Here is a 20,163-nt window from a genome sequence, read left to right on the forward strand (position 1 = left end):
CTTTCCATTCATGCCACCCCATCCGCCAAAGCCCTGTGGCCGCTGCCAGCGGCACGAGTCCCATGTCTGAGGGCACCCATCCGCCAGTTCCTCTGGATTGGCACCAGGAAATGCCCCATTCATCGTGAGTTTTTTTTGTTCTGCGCGGGACGGCACTGAGTTCTCGTCGGGCGCAGGTCGCAGGCATCTCATCGCAATCGAACACTCGCAATCAAGCATGTCGACGGAGAGCCTCTCACTCGCGCGGACATCCAGTACGACTTGCTGTTCAACATCTTCGACGACCGCAATGCTGCGTTCACAGATCCGTACCGTACCCTCCATGGCCATCCGCCCGGCACCAAAGTGACATTTCGGGACTTGTACGTGAATGCGCTGCTGCAGTCCCCCCGGTGCTCGAAGGGGCTCAGGGACAAGATGCTCGAGAGCCCAGCGTTCGGGACTGACTTTGCAAAGATTGCCTTGCTTGCTAATGTTGGAAGGATCAACACTACCATGGCTTGTGAGTACCTCCGCCTATAATAATCTGGCATTGATCGCGTTACGACACGCGCCTCGCTGTTTCTTCGGTCATCACCACTCTGTTTGCGCTGTGCATGATGGCTTCTCGTCCCGCTGGATCCCGTTGTAGTATCGCGATCATCTGCTGTTTATCTAGCCAACTATATGTGTAACTCTGCTAAAGCATGTCGTAGTCTTTCCAGAGCTCCGCACCACCCTCAGGACATATCATCCCGTCCCGTCTCTGCAGAAGACAGATGGTAACCTCCAGGACGCCCCCCGCATCAAGAATATCCTCAAGTCATGTCTACTGCCCGGAGAACTCAGCGGACAAGCCACCCCTCTTGATATTGTTACACGGGCTGTGAGTCGTTTTCCTTCGGGCGTCAAATACGCGCATTCAATGGCCCCTTCTAGCGGTCCGGCCAAATACCCCCAACCACAGTGGTCAACCTCATCTTCGCAATGGCAAACCACGCCCTGGTTAGTACTTGTCTCGTCCTCTCTGCTTACCGCACATCTCTCACCTACGTTGTGGCAGCCCCTCGGCCGCACGCACTTCCCCTCCGGATCCTCGCTGGATTTCCTGGACCTCTTCACCAACACGACGCTCACATCCGCGTCGCGCGCACGCGTATTCCTCTGGCTCTGCTACCACCACCTGGAAGAGCACACCATCCCGAACCCCTTCGCGGACGACTACGCGGCGCAGAACCCGGGCAAGGCGCCCATGCTCGAGGTGCTGCCGATAGACCACGAGAGCACGGAGAACGTCGACCCGCCAGAGGAAGTCGAGTGGGGGAACCGCATGCGCCAGCAGCGGAGGCTGTTTGTGCAAAAGCAGGCCGATGTTGTGCTGGAAAGCGCAGATTCTGCTGCCGGCGGGAGCGCGGGGGATGAGAATGGCAAGTCGATAGGTCCAAGCACTTCCGGTCGGGGCAGGGGCAAGAAAACGGGCAAGAAGGCAGTGCGCAGGAGTGTCTCGCCTGCTGAGACGGATGTTACAAACGTGACAGGCCATCCGGAAGGTATTTGCCTCAGAAATCCTACATATCCTGTCACGCCTGATAGAAACCGCTGCCAGGGTCTGAAGTTTCAATTATGCTCGAACAGGGCGGCTACCAACCCGGTCTGACTCGAGCTGCATCTGCTCCCGACTTTCGACACCGTCTGATTCCGGCGGAATGGCAGAATTCCCAGCCGTCGGCCCCTCAATGCGGCAGACCTCGAGCTGACGAGGGCTCTAGTGCAAGACCAACCAAGCGTCGCCGAGTGCCCCCCGTACCTACTCTCGCACCATTATTCGTCTACCAGAGGACGATGTTGGAGCGTGAGTGTACATCCTCGGTTCATCCCTCCGCAGGATAACTCATGGTCAATTAGACGCCTGGCATACCGTATGCAGCACAGATCCAGCTCTAGAATCCGACGACGAAACCGTGGCAGACGAACACGTGAGGGTCGACTGTGGTCAGTATTGCGATAGTCTTGGCTTCTGGCTCTACTTACGGGCTCATTCAGTTCGTCGTCTGCATGTTCTCAACCGCCTGAGAGGCAGATCGCCAACCCCCGAGCCTCCTGAGGTGTCCGGACCTAATATACCCCCTGCAGTGACATCAGACTCAGCACTATAGCGGTCTCGCCAGACTACGCTCATTGATACCCTTCCCTGTTTCGTGCCTATCGACCTAACTTCTTGTAGCATTCGCAGCGTCTCGTTGAGTGTATCATCACAAGTTCTTCACTGTACATGTATAATAGCACTATTGCCTTGATTCTCTCGATTTTCCAACCGGGTTCGGGGCGTAGCTATAGCATTTTGATACAAGAGAGAGCGATCAAGAACTAATGTTGCATTATATACTACTGCTCCAGCATAATGAGGCGTCGATTAACATACAGGCGGGGCGCGTCGCCTACTCACATTTCAGGATGTGTACTCAGGATATGGACCTTGGGGAACCGACATAATGAATGAAAAGAGAGAAACTTGAAGCAGATGGAGGTAAAGATCCAGACTCGCTATCTAATCCATAGGTAATAAAATACATCAAAACCGGGACGCCCCCCAAAACCAGATGTCCCGAGGCGACAGGTAAGAGTACAGAAAGAGCACGAAAGCTACTCCGCGAGCCACTTTTCACATTTCTTTGCGTACTTGTCAAGGAGGAGAGACAGGTCCCTGATCACGAACGTCAAAACGACCCGCGCGAAAAAGTCCGACGCATGTTTCAGCTTGAAATCCAGGGCAGTCCGTATATCAGCAGGCAAGGCCGCGTACGTCGGAGCCTGCGACATGATGGCCTTTGTATGCTCGTCAAGCAACTGCGCCTGAGAGAACAGCCGGCATAGACCTTGGGTATATGCAGTTGGCGAATCGAGGCTGCAATCGCATATCACATGAGCGATCTTGCGCGGCTTTAATGAAAGGCTAATGAAATCACGTACTTTTTACCGGCGGTAAACTTGTCAAATTGCCGGGTCAATTTGCCCCCCCATGATGTCATCTACGGATAATCATGTCAGTATACCGGACAATGTCTACCGGCCAAAGGCCTTGGTCAGCGAGAGCAAAATTGCACGTACACCACTCTTTTTCTGCAACGCAAATCCCTCGCCTACTCCAAGCTTCTTCCCAAAGTTAGCGACAACACTATCGCAAACCGAAGAGAAGTCGTCCAACTTGGCTGCCCATGATTCACCTTCTTTCCGACCGACGCTGCCGATCCCCAGGCCCATACCACTGCTGACATTTCCGGCGCCAAATACTTCTGCGCTGCACTTCTCCACGTCTTCAAGGGCTGAGCAGAGTACTTCGACTACTCGCACTTTCTCGGCTAGGTTGTTCAGCTTGACACCACCCTGTGACCAGACCTCATATGGGACATGCAAACGCCTCGTGATGTACCCGCCGGTCTTCGACGACATTGTCTGGCGGAGTAGGCTCATTAGATGGTAAGGCTTTCGCAAAGCGTCATTTGGGGGTAAGGGGGGCAAAGGTGATGTCGGGGTGGTGGGTAAGTTCCCATGCGGGATCGGCGGAGGGGGGACGAGGGACAATGTCGATGATGGCAGGGGAGGTGATAGCAGCGCTGTGTTGATCGACAGAGCCTGAGCGAGGGGATTGAGCTTCGAAGGAATCGAAACCTTCCGCGGAGCGTTGTTCATTCCTGACAAGCTGTTTGCCGTCGCGGGCATAGGCGGGCGTGAAGTATAGTCTACCACCTGGGAGCCTGACGGTCGGCGTCCAGGTTGAGACGAGGATCTGGACCGCCCGCCTATACCTAGACTGGCAGCAGTGCTGGCAGGTAGATTGGCAACAGCGCCCTGAGGATATGCAGAAGGTCCTGCCAGATCAGGCGGGGATCCGGCCGCTGAAGGTGGCGCGGATGCCTTTGACCTGCGCTGCGAGATCGTACCCATAGTGGTCGATGCATTGATGAGGGGCTGCGTCGACGAAGATGTTGATGTTGACGCATTCGATGTTACAGACAAGTTTGAACCCACTCTCGATAGCGGTTTGGGCGTCGTTGCCGACATGTCCGACTGTGCCGACAGACTTGATCCCGTCCTTGACTTAGCAAACCCAGGGGACTGTGGAGACATGGGCTCGCCGACGGGGAGACGCGGAGTAATTGGCGAGCCGTTTTGTGAGGCAGGCGGCAAAGGCGGCAAGGGATGCGACTCGCGGTTGTTTCGAGATACAGGATGAGACCCTGCTCTTGACCGGGATTCATTGTTATACTGCTGTTGTGTCCGTGTAGGAGCATCTCCACCGTCCTCGCCCAGCGGCGTCAACCTTCCCGAAGGGGACCGTCTGTGGTTCGTAGAGCTGCCGCGCGGCCGGCCCACGTCCAGATGTTTGTTGTACAAAGTGGAGAACGTTTCAGCAGGAGACTCTGAACCCAGATCGACCGGCGCTGGTGGCGGTGACTGAATAGGTGGGGGAGCGGGTGGTGGCAATGTCGACGATGCTCGTGGTCGCCCTGGGATGGGGGCAGTAGGGGCGGGTCGTGGCGGGGGTAAGTTGGGGCTTCGAGAAACGCTAATGGAGGGTGTCCCTGAGGAACTCGACGGCGAAGGCAACGGGTGTGCTGAGGCGTAAGGATGTGAGGAAGCTGTGATATGTACTTTTGTCGGGGAGATGGGTACAGGATTAGTAGGTGACATGTCGAAAGTGAATAGCGCGGTTCCGATTGCATCCACACCCTCTTCGAAATCGCCATCGTCTCCATTGCTATTGTAGTCGCTCTCTAGGGTTGGTTGGAACTCGACGCTTCGCGCTTCGTCTGTTGTCAAGGACGGGGTCCGAGGTATCCGGTCTGAGGTATCCGAAGACGGAGAAGTCGAATCAGGCGAAGGAGGCTGGGTTGATTCTGCGGATGTTGATGTCGATGCAGAAGAGTTGTATAGGGATGCTATGGACGTCGGGGATTGGGAAGGGGCTGGGATACTGTAGATTAGACTCAGTATATTCATTCGGTCCGCGTACGTGTCGTGCTACCCAACGGCGAAGAAGGAGCGATAGGCATACAGTTAGCGCTTGAGTCATTTGGAAATAATTTACAGAACTCACAATCGACTTCAGCCTGCGGACTTCTTCCTCCTGCGCGACCACACTTCTCCGTCGACCATTCTGTCTCCTGTGCGACTCAGTGCTATCTTCGCCCCTCATTACGCGTCCCATTACTTCCTGAAGGAGCGCCACGCTCTGCCCGTAGGCGACGATGGCACCGTATGGATCGTCATTTGATGAGTCAAGCCTGACTGCTTCACGCGCCAATTCAAGCGCCCTGGTGAGAGCCCGCCTAGAGGACGGCCGGTTACCGTTGCCTCCGGATGTCTCCGGTGGCATCAGGAAGGAGGGGTTAGACATTGCATCCGCACGATGTCGAACTGACAGTGTCGAACGAAGCATAGACGGGGGAGGGGAATCTGACAAGTTGCCGGGTGGGGACTGCGATGCAGAACTCGAGATCGACGACATTTGGGACGTATTCGAGGAAGAGCGATGTCGTGCTTGCGAGAAAGCCGCCACTGCAGCTAGTCCGGCAGACGCCCCAGGACGCGCATAGGGATCGGAAGGTCGGCCACCAGCCTCAGACGTGGACGCAGTCGCTCCGAAGTACGAATCACTATCATATTCATCATAGTTGGGTGTATGGAGGGCTGGCACGCTGGGGATAGGCTGCGATGGAGGTGGAAGTGTTGGTGGGGCGTGAACGATAGAGGAACGCCGCCGTTGCGCAGTGGAAGTCGTCGCGAAAGAGGTTGGTGGTACGTGTCCAGAGGTCCAATCTCGCTGCTGATGCGAAGCAACAGCAGGCCTTGTCTCCCAGGCAGGTTCCATGGCGCAGGTTCACGAGCAGCGAAAGTAAGAGAATAGGTGCAAGGACAATAGCCGAGCAGTACCGGCTCGCTATGGCTGCAATGTTCCGGATGGGTTATTCCCCTTGTCGCGCGAATGCGGCCGATTCTCAAGGTACACCTGCTACTATTCGGTTTTCGATAGCGTGCCGACTTCGACGAGACTCGAAAGGACTTGACTGCGACCAATGATTGAGCAACCCCTGGCGCAAGGCGCAGAGGCCGAACAGAGCGTTGTTCAATTGTCGTAGCCTAATTTGGAAAGCCACGGCAACGGACAAAACAAGCAGTCAAGCAAGCTTAAGGGTATCTTCGTCGGCGTCGACGAGCCCGTAGAACGCCAATACGTGCCAGCAGTAGCTCTCGGGTGCTGTCACTGACCGAGGTAGAGATAGACGCAGGGTAAAAAGCGGCCAGATATTGCGGGCGACGGGTAAGCCTGCGAAGCTGAGATGCCTTCGAATTCTCCCAAATAGTACCTTCCCCGTGGGTATTCGGAGCACCAGCTTCTAGCCAAGGCTCGGGCCAGGGAAAAGATGGCAAAGGATCCAGCATCCAAAGGATGAACCGTTTATCGACGAACTGCCGAAAGCCTTTCAGTGCTTCAAGACAGCTGTCATGGAAGGAATACCAGAAATAACGACGCGCGCTCAGCTGCAGCGCTCCGTGCGTCTCACCAGTAATGTTAGGGTCATATCGACGGCTGGGAGGAGACCTGTGACCTGTGGAACGCCTCCTAACTTGATCATCACCAGCTCGCTTGATCACATCTTATCACGAACAGAAACGTCACACTCTCAATGCATGAGGTCGCAGCTGCAATGTCAAGTATCACAAGTGCATTAAACACTCAAGAGCGCAAGTAGGATAGACAGGCAGGATATTACGTCTGAAAGGAATGGACACGGTTGGTGTGGAGGAAGTCCCTATTGCAACAAAACATAAACATCCAGTCAACAACGAAGTGCCAGGAAAAGCAGCCCCGAAGACGACGGTCCAAAAGACAGGAGACTTAAACAACCAGCGATATGGCCGGACATGGCGAAGCCATAAGATTTTTCAAGACCTGAATGGGTATACACCGAGCACACATCACCCCGGAACAGAAGGCTGTGCACGGGAGCATCAATCCCTCCCGTCGTACGCCGGGTCGTAGGATGAACCTTGGGCAGCAAGGCGAGATTCCAGGTTCCTAGCGCGAGAAAATGAGCAAAACATTGATATAAAGCGGGAGCTAAACCTTACCTGAGGGACTCTTCTTTGGCCAAGAGTTCCTGTCTCTTCTCCTGGATCTCTCTTTGGACCTTGAGCTCGATCTCCCGGAGCTAGTCGCAGGGGTAATTGATTACTATCAACAGTACCAGCATCGTCAAATGACTTACTTTCTCTTCCTCCCTGCGCAACTGCTCTTCCTTGAGACGCACGCTCTGGGTTGCCAGCTCCTCCGGAAGTATCGATTGCTCGCTACGAAGACAAGAGTCAGGCTGGAAGTAAACTCACTTGTGGAATTACGTACTGTCCATCGGGGTGCACGGTTCTGGAGAGTTTCTCCGTACGGTACGTCTCGTAGAGAACGTCATGAGTCAGGGACTTCAAGTCCGTGAGATGAGTGCTACAAATGTACCCAACTTAGTATGAAGGAATGGAACGATACTGGGTCGCGTCATCATCTTACCTGAGCAAGGCACGGCGCAGTACACTGAAGTCAGAGTGCTTGGGATTGTCCACCTCAGCAACGCCCCATGGGTAGATCCTGGCACGGACAGGCTGTCCGTCCATATCGACTTCCTCCTCAGAACCTACAATGGCGAAGGGAAGCATGCTCTGGGACACGACGTTAGCTACCTGCATGAACGTCATACTTACGTTCACATACCCGGAGTTCACTATTGTCTTGAATAGTCTCCTCGTCATCTTCTTCGACGTCGTAAGGGAAATTGTAGATCGGGATGTCGTAATACTCGATATCCTCCATTATCTAGAGGAAGCAGATGTGAGGAACTCATTCCATGATAACGAAAGCGCATTACCCTCTTCTTGAAGCCTTTGAGCTCCGAGGGCGTGAACGAGTCAGCTTTGCCGATGACGGGGATAACGTTCACACGGGGGGAGAGACGGCGCATCAGCTCGATGTCCATCTCACGTAGACTGAATGAAGACTATCAGACAGTTGACGGATGAGGAGGGACAATCGACGTACGCATGGCCGGTCGGGGGGATGAAGTAGAGGAGAGCGTGGACACGATTATCCCTGAACCGCGGGTTACGCTTGATACGAGACTCCTCCGCCAAAATGTCGTCGTATTGACGTTCAAGATACCCGACAATCTCCTGAAATCTACAGACGGGCCGACATTAGTATCCGAGCTCATGTAGAGAGGTCGAAACCAACATACGCGAACTCATTGTCGATGTTGTCGCCGAAGCCGGGGGTATCAACAATGGTCAGAGCAATTCGAACACCATCCTCATCGAGCTCTGTGTCGGAGCTTAGGTGCTACGCACGGCACATTAGAAGTATGGAATTCCACTTACCGACATTCATGGGCTTGATCCTGACACCCTCCTCTATGTGCGCCCTCTCGGGCTCATCGCAGACCTTGTGGGCTAGTACTTCGGACTCGCAAAGCGTGTTCACAAAGGTCGTCCTGCCAGTACCGGATGAACCTAGGGGCATAGAACACGGACAAGGTGAAGAGACGCGTGGTACTAACCGTCAGTACAAGATGCTGATGCGTGTAAGGAGTACTAACCAACGACCATCAGGGTGAACTGGACACCCTTCTTGACCTTGTTACCCCTGCGTCTGCCAGCGAAAGACATTTCGAGCACAAAGTACTATGGAGGACGAGAGGAAAGGTCGTCGTTGCTGCCAGCGACGACGAGATGGAAGCACCAATAAAGTTGAAGCCCGTGTCTTGAAACTCCGCTCGTCACTCGCGCTTCCTTCGACACTTCATTCCTTCACACTGGAATAGAAATTACATCGCTACTTACTTTGGCCTCAAACATTTCGCAGTTATCCCATACATTCCTGCCAGAGCTGGCGTTGACATAAGTCTTACTTGCCTGTCATACACCTCGTATGACAGGCTTTTTGGAAGTGCGCAGAATTTTGCCGTCCATCGCAGCGTGGCATCGAAATGTCTCTCGTGCACGTTCATTCAGAATTACTTCTTGCTGCCTGGATCAGTCAGACGGAAGCAAGAGAAGAAGTACCAAGTCGCGCAAGAAATTCAGCGATCTACCTAAATCTTACCTCCTTCCAGACGGTTCACCCTCCCCGCCTTTAGGTCAATGGCGCGGTGGTCTGGACAGTCTCCAAGAGAGCGTGACAGAGGAATTGCCGGGCTGCAAGTGTGCTACGTTCTTCTTTCCAGCAGTTACTAATCTTGGGCCTTTGTGCAAAGGCGTCTCAGAGAATACAAGTGACAGAATTGATAGGTCGCAGCCGACAGAAAGCCCTGTGCCAAGCTACTCGGAATCCGCTGCTACCACTGAGGTAGTCAAGACTTCCAAAATTAAACGAGGAAGACCGAGAAAGAATAGTATCACAAGTTCAGGTATGACGCCCGCTTCAATCCCGTCCACTCTCAACCGATACGCGTTGCCAGAAGTCGAATCTGCACTTCACCAATCAGATCCCGACGAGTCCACGGAGCCTCTTACTGACCTCACTGCTGGTTAGTAATCTACCGCAACCGCATGCCAGGTGACTGAAGGGTGTTCGCGAGGGCAGAGAGCACAAGCACTGCCAACGTAACTCCAAGAAATCAGCTGGCCGTAGAAATCCTCGAAAACCTTGCGAAATTTCCTCACTGTATACTGCTAACGCGAGTAGGTCAATTCTACGAGGTACGTCTGGCTCACACGAATGCATCTTTCTCGTCTGTATCAGGAGTATCATCTTTCAGTCATATTTCGAGCAAGCCGCGGAGTTAGCACGGCTGTTGAATATCAAGTTGACGACGAGAAATTGGGGAGGCAAAAGAGTGCTCATGTGCGGCTTTCCTCTGATGCATCTCGACAAATATTTGAAGATCTTAGTTCAACAAAACAAGCGATTCGTCGCTTTATGTGAAGAATTCCATCGCACCCCTCTTTTGGGCGCGAAAGGGGGCTTTGATAGACGCGTTACTCGTGTCGTGACTCCTGGTACACTGATCGATGAGCCCTTCTTAAACCCTTATGAAAACAACTATCTCTTGGCTATCGGTATTTCTGACTGCCACCACCCATCTGGGGAACTCGGCTTGGCTTGGATAGACGTCTCCACTGGCGAGTTCTTCACCAATGCGTCCACTTCTGATATGCTACGTGATGACCTCGCTCGTATTGGTCCTCGGGAGGTTGTCTTGCACTCAAGCGTAGCTGCCGAACATCCTGTTCGAAAAACCTTGACTGAAGAAGGCTACCTTGTCTCCCACATTGAAGTCGAACTGCCTGCACAACACGTGGATATCGGACCGCCAGGAGATTCAGTCGTTGCGGATTCTGACAGTGTGACCCCCTCTGAGTCGCAATTACGCGGACAGAGCCCTTCTGCACATGAAGGTCTTGCTATCGCCTTGTTGACTGCATACATGCAGGCAAACCTCCTGGAGCACATGCCTTCTCTTCATCGACCAAACAGAGATAGTGCCGAGAGTCGGATGCAGATCGATGCTCATACCATCAAGGCGCTGGAGATACGTGAAGGGATGCGCGAAGGAGGCACCACTGGCAGCCTGATGAGTATCGTCAAACGTACGGTCACCAGCGGTGGTACTCGTCTCCTAGCGAGGTGGCTATGTGAGGACCGTTGGATCCTCGTCAATGTCCAAGCTGACTGTTCTAGGCTCCCCTAGCACGTCTCTAACGGAAATTAATGCCCGGCAGTCTCTTGTCGCATTCTTCGATAGCAAGCCAAGCCTGCGGGAGGACCTTACTATGACATTAAACGGCTTAGAGGACACCACCCGTCTAGTCCAGAAATTCTTGTCTGGTCGTGGCGACGCCCATGATCTATCTAGTATAAGCTCGACCATATCCACATGGACTTCAATCACAAATCGGCTTGACTTGGAGAAACAGATGGAAGAGGCCGAGCATGCTTCCATCAGTATAGAGGGTTGGACCAGCGTCGACCTTCTCGTATCTAGATTACATAACCTCCAGCATCTGGCCGACCGCATCAATGGCGCTCTACTTACTTCCCAGGCAACATCTCGCGAGCCGGGAGAGAGCAGTGGTGCAGTTGAAGACCCTGGCGGAGACGAGATCTCGCTGAATGCATTCGCCGCGTTCAGATACGGCACCATGAGTAAGTGGAATATCCACCCAGAGTAGGTATCTCACTTTGGTTTTCTACATTCATGGGAGCTTATATTGAGCGTATATTAGGTATTCAGATTCTATCCGAGCTCTGCACAGCAAACTTCGAGAACTACTGAAACTCAAGGACGAACTGGAGGAGCGACTTCGACGAACCTATGGTATTTTACTTCCAGGTCAACAGTAGCAGTCGGATCTGAATAATAACGATTCTAGACGCCCCTTCGTTAACCCTGAGGTCATCGCCAGGACACGGCATGCATGTACATCTGGCTCGCAAACGAGAGCAAGGTAGCATTAAAGACTCGCCCCGCTTCGTACCCATGTCTGAAAGCGGAACCACAAGAACGTTCTTCCTTCAGGTAGCCTATCTTCGCAGTCTGATTTGATTATACTCATTCGTTGTAGGAATGGTCACTCCTCGGTGCTGAGATAGTCGAGACAACAATATCGCTCCAGCTTGCAGAAAAGGAGGCTGTAGAGACATTGCGTAACGAGGTTAGTGTCTTGGTGGCTGCACACCACGAGCATAATGGACAGTGCCAATAGGTCATTTCATGTTCGACGGCCTTGCGGAGGAATGCCCGTGTCATCGACGAACTGGATGTTACTCTTGGCTTCGCTACACTCGCTAGCGAACTCAATTTCGTGAGACCGACAGTAACTGAAGAGTAGGTGGTCGTCGACCATATACCATTGCGCATGACTGACATTCATCTCGTAGCAACACGTATAGTGTCGTCAATGGTCGTCATCCGACGGTGGAACTGGGACTGCTTGCTTCAGGACGCGTTTTCACACCGAATACCGTGCTGATTGACCAAAACTCCCGGTTACAGATCATCACAGGACCCAATATGGCGGGGAAGTCCACGCTGCTTCGTCAGACTGCCCTCATCACGATCCTGGCCCAAACTGGGTCGTTTGTACCTGCCGACTCTGCCAAGATAGGGATAGTCGATAAACTCTTCTCAAGGGTGGGTGCCAAAGATGATCTGTTCCGGGATCGCAGCACCTTCATGGTAGAGATGCTGGAGGCTTCTGATATACTGCGCCGAGCCACCTCCAAGAGTTTGGTCAGTTTACTCCTGCTGTCATTGCCGATTTATCACTGAGTTCTGCTGCAGGTGATTATGGACGAAGTGGGCAGAGGGACGACCGTCAAAGACGGACTGGCCATCGCGTTCGGCGCAATCTGTCATTTGTATTCACAGAACCGATGCAGAGCTTTATTCGCCACCCATTTCCATGAATTAGCCGATATGCTCGGTTATCACGATGGTCATGGAGGGCATGACGTTTTCTATGATGTTGCATTCTTTTGCACGGACGTGGACGAGACAGAGGTGTGTTTGCTTCGTTAGTTAGCTCCCGAGACAGTATTGACGTCGGCCCCAGGATGGACACTTCGCATACTCGCATCGCTTGAGGCCAGGTATCAACCGTGATAGTCATGGCCTCAAGGTTGCGAAGTTAGCTGGAATGCCGGATTTCGCCTTTGCGGTTGCTAAAGAGGCTTTAGCATGTCTGAAGAGTGGAAAGAATGCTATGACTTCAGCCGACTTGGCCACCTTGGGAAGGGCTTTAGCAAATGACATGAAACCAGGATGAATCACGATGTCCGTCTTGTTGATGCTCAATTCATGAAAAGTATATAATACCGCTACAGTAGATCGCATATTAGATACTTCTAAGCTCTATCCTAATTACTTTTGATTTGAGACCGGATGTAGTTGAGAGCAGAGCCGGCTCGTAGCCATCTGAGCTGGTCAGCAGACATAGTGTGTCTGGTAGGAATCATGTAAGTCTCCCCATTACGCTTCGTCACCTTGATAGTGACTGTCTCTCTCTGAACACCCTGGAATAAATCGGCTAAATCGAGAGTCTCTACAACGTCACCGGCACCGATTTTTGAGTAGTCAGCCTTGTTGACAAACCACAGAGGAAGGACGCCTTGTTTCTGCAAGACAGATTGTCAAATAATATAACACTAGTGCACAATTCTCACTTACTTTCAAGTTGGTCTCGTGGATACGAGCGAATGACCTTGCGATGATGGCGGCACAGCCTAGGGATGCTCGTCTTCGGTAGGGCTTATAGCTGGAGAATGAGCAATACTTACCATAAAACCTGGGTTGGAGAGCAGCGTGTTCTCGAGCGCTACCTTCGCCGTAATTCTCATCAACGACGAGAGCCCACGGTTGCTTGCGAGCCTTGAAACGTTTTGCCACACCGGGTATTGTGTCGATCTCGCTCTGAGATGGATCGTGGTCATGGTCAAAGGCAATATTGACCTCGCCGCCTTCGTCATTTACCGCCTGTCATACAATGAGCATAGGCAGTGCATGAAGATGCATCGTACACACAGTGATCACTGGTGAACCGTTAGCATATATCCTCTCAGCCGTTACAGTTCTACGTACATAAATTCTCAGAGATGTTCGTTAAATGGCCTTTGTACTTCAACCACGGACCCTGAACGTGATAACGCGAGTTAATGATGGGCCACTACTGATAGCATTGATGGCATACCGCAGCCGATATATGGTCGGTAGTACATTTGCCCCTAACCCTCATAAGAACCTTCAGACTGGGCAACTCCAATCCCCTGGGGTTCCCTTCACCAAAATGGCTCGGGAACGGCTGCAAATATTCCAATCGCTGCGAATCTGGCCGGATGATGACCTCTGTTTCCGGGACTGGCTCCGGCATTGGCTTGGGATAGAACGATGTGTCGCCTGGAGCGAAACCTGCCGAAGGGAGGTCTTGTCCGGAAGGTGGGGAAAACCTGAATTCTCCTCCAGAAGGAAGCGGAATCGAGTCGGTCATGGGATTGAAGGAGAGCTTTCCAGAGAAAGACATCGCGGTGACGACCGTCGGGGACGCCAGGAAATTCATTGTGAGCCGGTTACCGTCGTTGCGAGACTTGAAGTTTCTGCAGCGGGAAGATGATTAGATGGCCATGCAACTATGCTAGGAGGAATATACCTGTTGAATGAAGTCAAGATAGCTGGCGGCCCCGTAAGTCAGTACCCCGCCCATGACGAAGAAAGAATGTTGTGAAGCTACGAACCGTTTTCCTCGCCCTTCTTGTCTTCCCGCTTCCACTGAAGGCGATAACGTGAGATCAGATGCCTCGACGAGTATATCGTATTAGGCAACTTGCCTGTCCGATGCAGGGGCCGCAAGCATTGGCCAGAACGGTTGCGCCAACGTCTTGCAACACATCAGTCACTTGATCACGCTCCATGGTTGCTCGTATCTGCTCGGACCCGGGAGTACATAGGAACGGAACCTACATTGGCGGTGAGAACTTGCTGTCTCGATCGCCTCGCTCCCTTGCTTACCTTCGTCTTCAATCCAGCGGACTTAGCCTGCCGTGCAAGATCTGCGACACTGGTCTACACATCTAGGTTAAAATGGCCACCTGTCGAAGGCAGTGGAAAGAAGATACATACCATGTCCTCGTATGAACTGTTAGTGCATGAGCCAATCAGAGCAGCCGAGAGTTCGTCTTTCCACCCTTGTTCCTTGACGAATGATCCGAAGCGTGAGAGAGGTGTAGCCAGGTCGGGAGTGAACGGTCCATTGACAGTAGGTTCCAATTCCGAGAGATTCTAAAGTCAACGAGTCAGCGCGGGGCGGGGCACGTAAGAAGAGCCAGTGCTTACTATTTCGATGACCTCGTCGTATTCAGCACCTTCATCGGCTCTCAGGAAGCCTTTCGCAGCCGCCTCATCCGCAGCATGGGCTACGGGTGCACGGCCGGTCGCGTGCAAGTACGCCCGCATGTTCGGGGTATAGGGGAAAGTAGACGTTGTAGCGCCGACTTCCGCTCCCATGTTTGAGACAGTTGCCAAGCCTAAATACGTCAATGAGGATGGTCACAGAAAGGACGAAATAGACTGATTTGTTTACCGGTGCAAGATTGATTGAATACACCCGGTCCGAAGTACTCCAAGATGCGTCCAGTTCCTCCCTGTCTGCAGCATGAAGCCAAGCGGCTGCGATTGCGAGAGATTCACCTACTTTGACTGTCAACTTTCCAGCTAGGTGCAGGATAAGGTCCTTGGGCGTTGCCCATCCGTTGAGTTGCCCAGTCAGATGTATACCTGAAGATGCAGAGTAAGCCACTACGAACGCGCCCTCCGTCGGATCTCATAGCGTACCAACGATCTGCGGTGCTTTCAATTCCCATGGCGTGCCTGTCATGGCATCCACGGCGTCGGCTCCACCCACACCGATAGCAAGTAACCCAAGTCCACCGGCATTGGGTGTATGCGAGTCTACGACGCGTTAACCCAGTGGCTATGGCATAGAACAGAATAGAAACTCACCAGTTCCCAGCCTGTCAAGTAAGCCGACGAATGTTCGGTGAGTATATCATACAAAACGTTGCGAGGACAGACATGAGTAGGCCGGGAGCAGCATAGTTCTCAAGGACGATCTGATGGATGATACCGGACCCGGGTCTCCAAAATTCAATACCATACTTTCGAGATGCACTCTCCAGGAAATCGAACACTTCTTTGTTGGATTCTATTGAATGCTAGTGGGCCATATTACACAGCAGCCTTGTGCACTCAAACCACATCACTTACCCGCAGATCGGGCTCGGCCCCGACATTAGCCTGTATCAAATGGTCACAATGTATGCTGGTAGGGACAGCGCATCTAGGAAGACCAGCGCTCATGAATTGCAATCTACCATAAATACATGTAAGATGAAGGACTCGGAGATGAACTACATGCCCTCACAATGCCATCCTAACAAGAATTCGTTTGCATTCAGTCATCGTGACAGCGATAGGTTAGATGTTACGAGATGCTCACTGAGCGGAAGCATCTTGCATGGCCACTCTCTCAGGACTAAGCTGCAGATAAGTCTCTCCGCGGACCAGTTTCTTGCCGTCACCAAGACTTCGCTCCGGGTCATGTAGATGGCTGTAAAGTATCTTCTCGGCCAAAGTCAAGGGACGGTTCCCAAGCAACTCTCGTACTCGGTCGAGCTTCTCAAGTAGCAAAGAGTACGGAGGAGTGATAGACGAGCAGTCCTTCTCCATGACGGTAGTATGAGTAGCAAGAAAGCGGCGACATCGAGGGCGCAAGGACCTGGGGCATTTACGAAGCAAGCTGGGCGCTGTCGCAGCCGACATAGCGAATGGCAAGCAAGAGCACGGCGGCGTCAAACAGCCCCTAGCACGGCCCAAGCAGCAAAACTTGCGATCGGCCGAAAGCTATTCCTCGTCAATACGGATACTTCTGATTGGTTACCAAGTCGATCATCTCCAAATTCTGCATTGTCACATGACCGCGACGCGTCCTGGCAATTGAACTCTCCTCGAGTCCTCAGTCCAGAGGGTGCCGGCCGGTTAAAGCTAACTGATATCTAGCGTGTCAACATTGCTGGCATTACACGACTCGCTGAAAGAGTGTCATATAGTAGCGGAAAGTAAGTGGGGGGTCTAAGGAGCGGCACAACGAAGGGTATTAAGCGGAATAAGTAGAAATTACGAGATAGCATAAGGTAATCCAACGCCAGTGATTCCGAGATGCATAGTCTGGAGATGCTCATCACCAAAGGGGATCAACGTCCTTCCATCCTCGCGAGCGTTCTTCCCAATATCCACCTGCATAAACCCACTCATCGCCCACCTGTTTAAACCATCTCGGCCTTCGTTCCTTACCCGCCCTCCGTCTCTCTCTTTGTCTCTCCTCAATCCGCAGCTTCTCAGCCTCTGCTCTCTCCATGTTCCCTTCCTCAAGCGCCCTAACGTCCGTTCGAAAACGAGAGTCGGTAGGCGGGAGCTTCCCCTCCAAGTCCGGTGTAATCTCGTTGAGGGTAATTCCAAAGTACGTGAAGCCGTAATACTCTGGAGCATTCTTGGGGAACGGGGCTATCCTCCACAGTATACGCAGGTGCGACGCGTCCATCTTCTGTACTATGCTGTCGTCCCATTTGCCTTCAAGGTGCGTCTCTGCTTTCCCATCTGGCGAGAACACGGTGCCCGCAACTTGATTGGAAGTGCCCCAGTATCCGGCTTCCTTGAACTCAAGCACGCATTTTGCTTTGGTCCTTGTGTTTTCAACCACCATTTTACCGCAATGCTCTAGATACTTCGTTCCCATCATCAGGTTGCGCATGAAAGACGAAGGCTTGTTCCTGTGTATATTTAGAGTGAGAAATGATGCACCGCAATCTGTGAATAGTCCGAAGAGCTTCCCACCATTGAAAATGATCCTCCCCAATTTGCACATGAGTGGTTCCCAGCGGGATAATCTCGAGGCTTTTGCCTGGGAACAAGACAGCTATGAATCGAGCCCCTGCGACGATAGACATTTCCACATACCCCAGAACTTCGTTTTCCCGGCGGACGTCGCGTCTAATCGCCACGTAGCGCCCTCAGCATGATAGGCCATGACAACAGGCTGGTGGGAGACCTTCTCCGCAATGAACTTCATACGAGAATCCTCGAACGTCTCGGCAAGCATAGGATTGCTATCCCGAGATTCAGCTTTAGCATGGAAGATACAGTAGTGGGATGCGCGGTCCGACTTACAAACCTTTCCGACCGGTCCTGTATCTCGTATGAGCGTAGCCGGACACAGCAAAGGCTGCGACAAAGCACATCCGTTCGACCGGATCTGAAGATTCCGCAGCTTGCCGAAGAAGATCGTAATACTCCATCTCCTCTGCTGCTCTCTGGAGGAGCGTCAGCGGTTCATTGAAGGTTACCGGAAGTGCAACGCTAGATAGGTCCTGAACCGGTGTCACTCTCATGGTACATGTTTTGGTGTGAAGTAGACGAACCTTGCCAACATTCTTCTTCAGTACCGCAAATAAGCTCCCTTCGTCACCAACAGGAGGCGATGGAAGCTGCGTCCTCCGCACAATCTCCTTAGACCCGGTCGTCTCAGCCTCTCCATTCATACCATGCGCGGCACTAGCCCACTCCGCAGCATCTACCTCATCTTCGGAATCCGTCTCGCTCTCATCGTCCTCCGTGTCCTGCACACTACTACTCGTCTGGCTCGTCGTACTGGACATCTTGCTGCCCCCTCCGTTCTCATCCAGCGGCGTCGAATCATGCTCCACGATGTATTCCTCGGCACCTTCAGTCTCCGCCTCGGGTGCGTCAAACCATACGCTACCGGTTCCGTCGCTCGCAGTATCCGCTATGCTCGCTCGCTTCACGCTCCCAGTCCAAGGTGTGCGAGCACCGCTCCGCGTCGGGGTAGGCGCTGCTTCGCCCGCGTCTTCCTCGCGGGTGGAAGGGAGGGGAGATGAGCGTAGAGTGGCTGTGCTGGGTCCCTCGGAAGTGTTGGTGAGCGAGGAGATGGACTTGACGAGGGTCGTATGTTGAGACTTCAGGGTTATTATCGCCGCTTGGATCCGCTGCTCCGGGGAGTGCGTGGACTGGCCCGACGAGGACGGTGAAATTTCGTTTTCAGATGGGGAGTCATGGTGATGGTTAGCTATAACGCAGGCGGAGTAAGTGGGTGCGTATAAATTAAGGTAGAAATATGCGCACATTTCTTGAACAGTCCGAACATGTCCTTCGAGTGGTTTTGTTTCGTCTGATCACCCTTCCCTCTGGACGAACTTGGCCGACGTCTAGTTGAGTGCTCCTGACTCCAGGCGAAGAAGGCATCCTCTAACTCCTCGATCGTCTTCCCGAGAAGGACTTAACATACCGACGCCCCGAAAGATGGAAACTCGCTTACAGTGCCCATTTCCTCAGCGACAACTCCAGCTTTGGTAATGTATCCTAGGAACGGAAGATTCCTAGCGACGGAGGACCTTCTGCCGACGGTTCGGTCGTCGGTCGATATGAACTTCCTGTAACGTAGGTAAACTCGACTGAAGACGTGCACTAGCCAGAACTTGCTCGCCTGAACGCAGTCATCCATTTCGTGAAGTCCTCAGTGGTCAAGCACTTGATATGGAACGTAGCCCTACTGGAGTCGATGGTGATGTCCTTCCTTCCCGGGGTGCTGGAGATAGCAGCGGTGTGTAACGGGATCTGATCTCGTATGGGCTTTCCAGGTTCAAAAGAGTAACATAGCAGCCCGGACTGGTATAGCACGAAGTATCGGCGCGCAAAGCCTTTCCGCGGAATGAATCTTGTCGGGATCCAAGGTGTGATTATACAGCCTTACACACCTTGCATCCGCTTTCGCCGCTTCTTCAGAACCCATCCCTCCTGAATGACGGGACCATGGCTCATGCTATGAACCGCGAACGGATGGGAGTGGGAGGCAATCGTAACCCCTGTGCCGACAGCAGAATTGGTGGGGTCCAGAGGTTGCATTTGGTTGCGTTAACGAGAGAATTCGTAGTAGAGATCAGACAGTATGAGACAAGTCCAGAGAGATACGAGGGAGTGTCAGTGGCGGTCAGGCAGTGCCTGCTGTAAGATGTGGCTTGGTGGAACCAACCGTGAGATGACTATTGCGTTCGAGGTTCGAATCAAGGGAGTGCTACACCGGCCAGTTGATTGAGGGCTCGGTGTGCACCCTTCAAGCCGCTGAGCTGAGGACCTCCATGGGATTGACAGCATCGCCGGATATGGAGTGATCGGACTTGGATCGGACGGTCTTCTTCAGGCTGAGACGCGTCAATACGGCCGCGTCGCGTCGAGGAGGAACTCTTGGATGGTCTGAAGATAGCCCGCCTTGTTCACCAGGCGCTGCTGACGAATGCTTCTCCGGTCTACAACTTTACACGGCAACTACGTCTTTGTGCTTACAATGTCTACTACAAATCCGGACCTAGTGACTGAGAAACAGTCAAGTCTAGGGATAATCAAAGACGGTCCAATACGGATTTTACACACTGCGCGCGCGCTGACTACATGCCAGCGTGCGATGGAACGTTCGCCAGCCAGTGTTGGGCCAGTGCTAGGGAAACAGTGCTCGGATTTGGGCAAGGGAGTGAGAGCCATTCGCCGGTCTAGCGACGCCCGGAGATGCACGGAGAGG

The 20,163-nt window shown here is 52.9% G+C and overlaps 6 protein-coding genes across 6 annotated transcripts; 2 read left to right on the plus strand and 4 right to left on the minus strand.

The window, feature by feature from the left end:
- Positions 1-62: 62 nt before the first annotated feature.
- Positions 63-3,400, plus strand: GLOTRDRAFT_135495 (uncharacterized protein; the record flags this gene model as incomplete). The annotated part of the gene is made up of 10 exons (XM_007863007.1): positions 63-124; positions 177-502; positions 696-865; positions 919-984; positions 1,043-1,529; positions 1,586-1,831; positions 1,885-1,971; positions 2,023-2,884; positions 2,950-3,008; positions 3,088-3,400. The coding sequence occupies 8 exons, from the start codon at positions 63-65 to the stop codon at positions 2,133-2,135; spliced, it is 1,557 nt and encodes a 518-aa protein (XP_007861198.1). The 3' UTR covers positions 2,136-2,884; positions 2,950-3,008; positions 3,088-3,400.
- Positions 2,623-3,773, minus strand: GLOTRDRAFT_68924 (uncharacterized protein; the record flags this gene model as incomplete). Its single annotated transcript, XM_007863008.1, has 3 exons — positions 3,088-3,773; positions 2,950-3,008; positions 2,623-2,884 (listed from the first exon to the last, which is right to left on the minus strand). The coding sequence occupies exons 1-3, from the start codon at positions 3,697-3,699 to the stop codon at positions 2,623-2,625; spliced, it is 933 nt and encodes a 310-aa protein (XP_007861199.1). The 5' UTR covers positions 3,700-3,773.
- A 2,900-nt stretch (positions 3,774-6,673) lies between these two features.
- GLOTRDRAFT_53471 (Septin) lies at positions 6,674-8,798 on the minus strand. The gene is made up of 11 exons (XM_007862207.1): positions 8,622-8,798; positions 8,404-8,535; positions 8,265-8,346; positions 8,069-8,206; positions 7,899-8,016; positions 7,745-7,846; positions 7,544-7,692; positions 7,385-7,480; positions 7,251-7,332; positions 7,114-7,193; positions 6,674-7,060 (listed from the first exon to the last, which is right to left on the minus strand). Exons 1-11 carry the CDS (start codon positions 8,689-8,691, stop codon positions 6,994-6,996), a joined length of 1,116 nt encoding a protein of 371 aa, XP_007860398.1. The 5' UTR covers positions 8,692-8,798; the 3' UTR covers positions 6,674-6,993.
- An 868-nt stretch (positions 8,799-9,666) lies between these two features.
- Positions 9,667-12,792, plus strand: GLOTRDRAFT_30591 (uncharacterized protein; the record flags this gene model as incomplete). The annotated part of the gene is made up of 11 exons (XM_007862015.1): positions 9,667-9,723; positions 9,783-10,349; positions 10,404-10,659; positions 10,706-11,192; positions 11,251-11,342; positions 11,398-11,543; positions 11,590-11,679; positions 11,731-11,852; positions 11,906-12,257; positions 12,309-12,527; positions 12,580-12,792. Coding segments are annotated over 11 exons (2,601 nt in total), but the record flags the coding sequence as incomplete, so codon positions are not given.
- Positions 12,379-16,344, minus strand: GLOTRDRAFT_109195 (aconitate hydratase). The gene is made up of 21 exons (XM_007863009.1): positions 16,015-16,344; positions 15,940-15,948; positions 15,783-15,885; positions 15,591-15,730; positions 15,519-15,529; positions 15,351-15,467; positions 15,211-15,293; positions 15,100-15,160; positions 14,853-15,043; positions 14,640-14,798; positions 14,529-14,582; positions 14,348-14,476; positions 14,255-14,288; positions 14,170-14,191; positions 13,714-14,116; positions 13,605-13,656; positions 13,548-13,555; positions 13,304-13,499; positions 13,194-13,249; positions 12,580-13,141; positions 12,379-12,527 (listed from the first exon to the last, which is right to left on the minus strand). Exons 1-20 carry the CDS (start codon positions 16,335-16,337, stop codon positions 12,884-12,886), a joined length of 2,409 nt encoding a protein of 802 aa, XP_007861200.1. The 5' UTR covers positions 16,338-16,344; the 3' UTR covers positions 12,379-12,527; positions 12,580-12,883.
- A 228-nt stretch (positions 16,345-16,572) lies between these two features.
- On the minus strand, positions 16,573-19,482 carry GLOTRDRAFT_135500 (uncharacterized protein). The gene is made up of 9 exons (XM_007863010.1): positions 19,346-19,482; positions 19,075-19,288; positions 18,907-19,021; positions 18,714-18,852; positions 17,993-18,657; positions 17,742-17,941; positions 17,532-17,680; positions 17,409-17,475; positions 16,573-17,344 (listed from the first exon to the last, which is right to left on the minus strand). Exons 1-9 carry the CDS (start codon positions 19,407-19,409, stop codon positions 16,756-16,758), a joined length of 2,202 nt encoding a protein of 733 aa, XP_007861201.1. The 5' UTR covers positions 19,410-19,482; the 3' UTR covers positions 16,573-16,755.
- Between the last annotated feature and the right edge of the window lie 681 nt (positions 19,483-20,163).

Source organism: Gloeophyllum trabeum (assembly GCF_000344685.1).
Source record: "Gloeophyllum trabeum ATCC 11539 unplaced genomic scaffold GLOTRscaffold_00001, whole genome shotgun sequence".
Taxonomy (NCBI): Eukaryota; Fungi; Basidiomycota; class Agaricomycetes; order Gloeophyllales; family Gloeophyllaceae; genus Gloeophyllum; species Gloeophyllum trabeum.

Coding starts and splice junctions, on each gene's coding strand:
- GLOTRDRAFT_135500 (XM_007863010.1), bottom strand. CDS start 19,409: ATGAGCCATGGTCCCGTCATTCAGGAGGGATGGGTTCTGAAGAAGCGG. Junction 19,022..19,074: donor AAATGGATGACTGCGTTCAG/GCGAGCAAGTTC, acceptor CCTACGTTACAG/GAAGTTCATATCGACCGACG. Junction 17,345..17,408: donor GGGGAGGATCATTTTCAATG/GTGGGAAGCTCT, acceptor AAATATACACAG/GAACAAGCCTTCGTCTTTCA.
- GLOTRDRAFT_109195 (XM_007863009.1), bottom strand. CDS start 16,337: ATGTCGGCTGCGACAGCGCCCAGCTTGCTTCGTAAATGCCCCAGGTCC. Junction 15,294..15,350: donor GAAAGCACCGCAGATCGTTG/GTACGCTATGAG, acceptor CTGCATCTTCAG/GTATACATCTGACTGGGCAA. Junction 13,250..13,303: donor TCTCCAACCCAGGTTTTATG/GTAAGTATTGCT, acceptor GAGCATCCCTAG/GCTGTGCCGCCATCATCGCA.
- GLOTRDRAFT_53471 (XM_007862207.1), bottom strand. CDS start 8,691: ATGTCTTTCGCTGGCAGACGCAGGGGTAACAAGGTCAAGAAGGGTGTC. Junction 8,017..8,068: donor ATCCCCCCGACCGGCCATGC/GTACGTCGATTG, acceptor GTCTTCATTCAG/TCTACGTGAGATGGACATCG. Junction 7,481..7,543: donor CTGCGCCGTGCCTTGCTCAG/GTAAGATGATGA, acceptor GTACATTTGTAG/CACTCATCTCACGGACTTGA.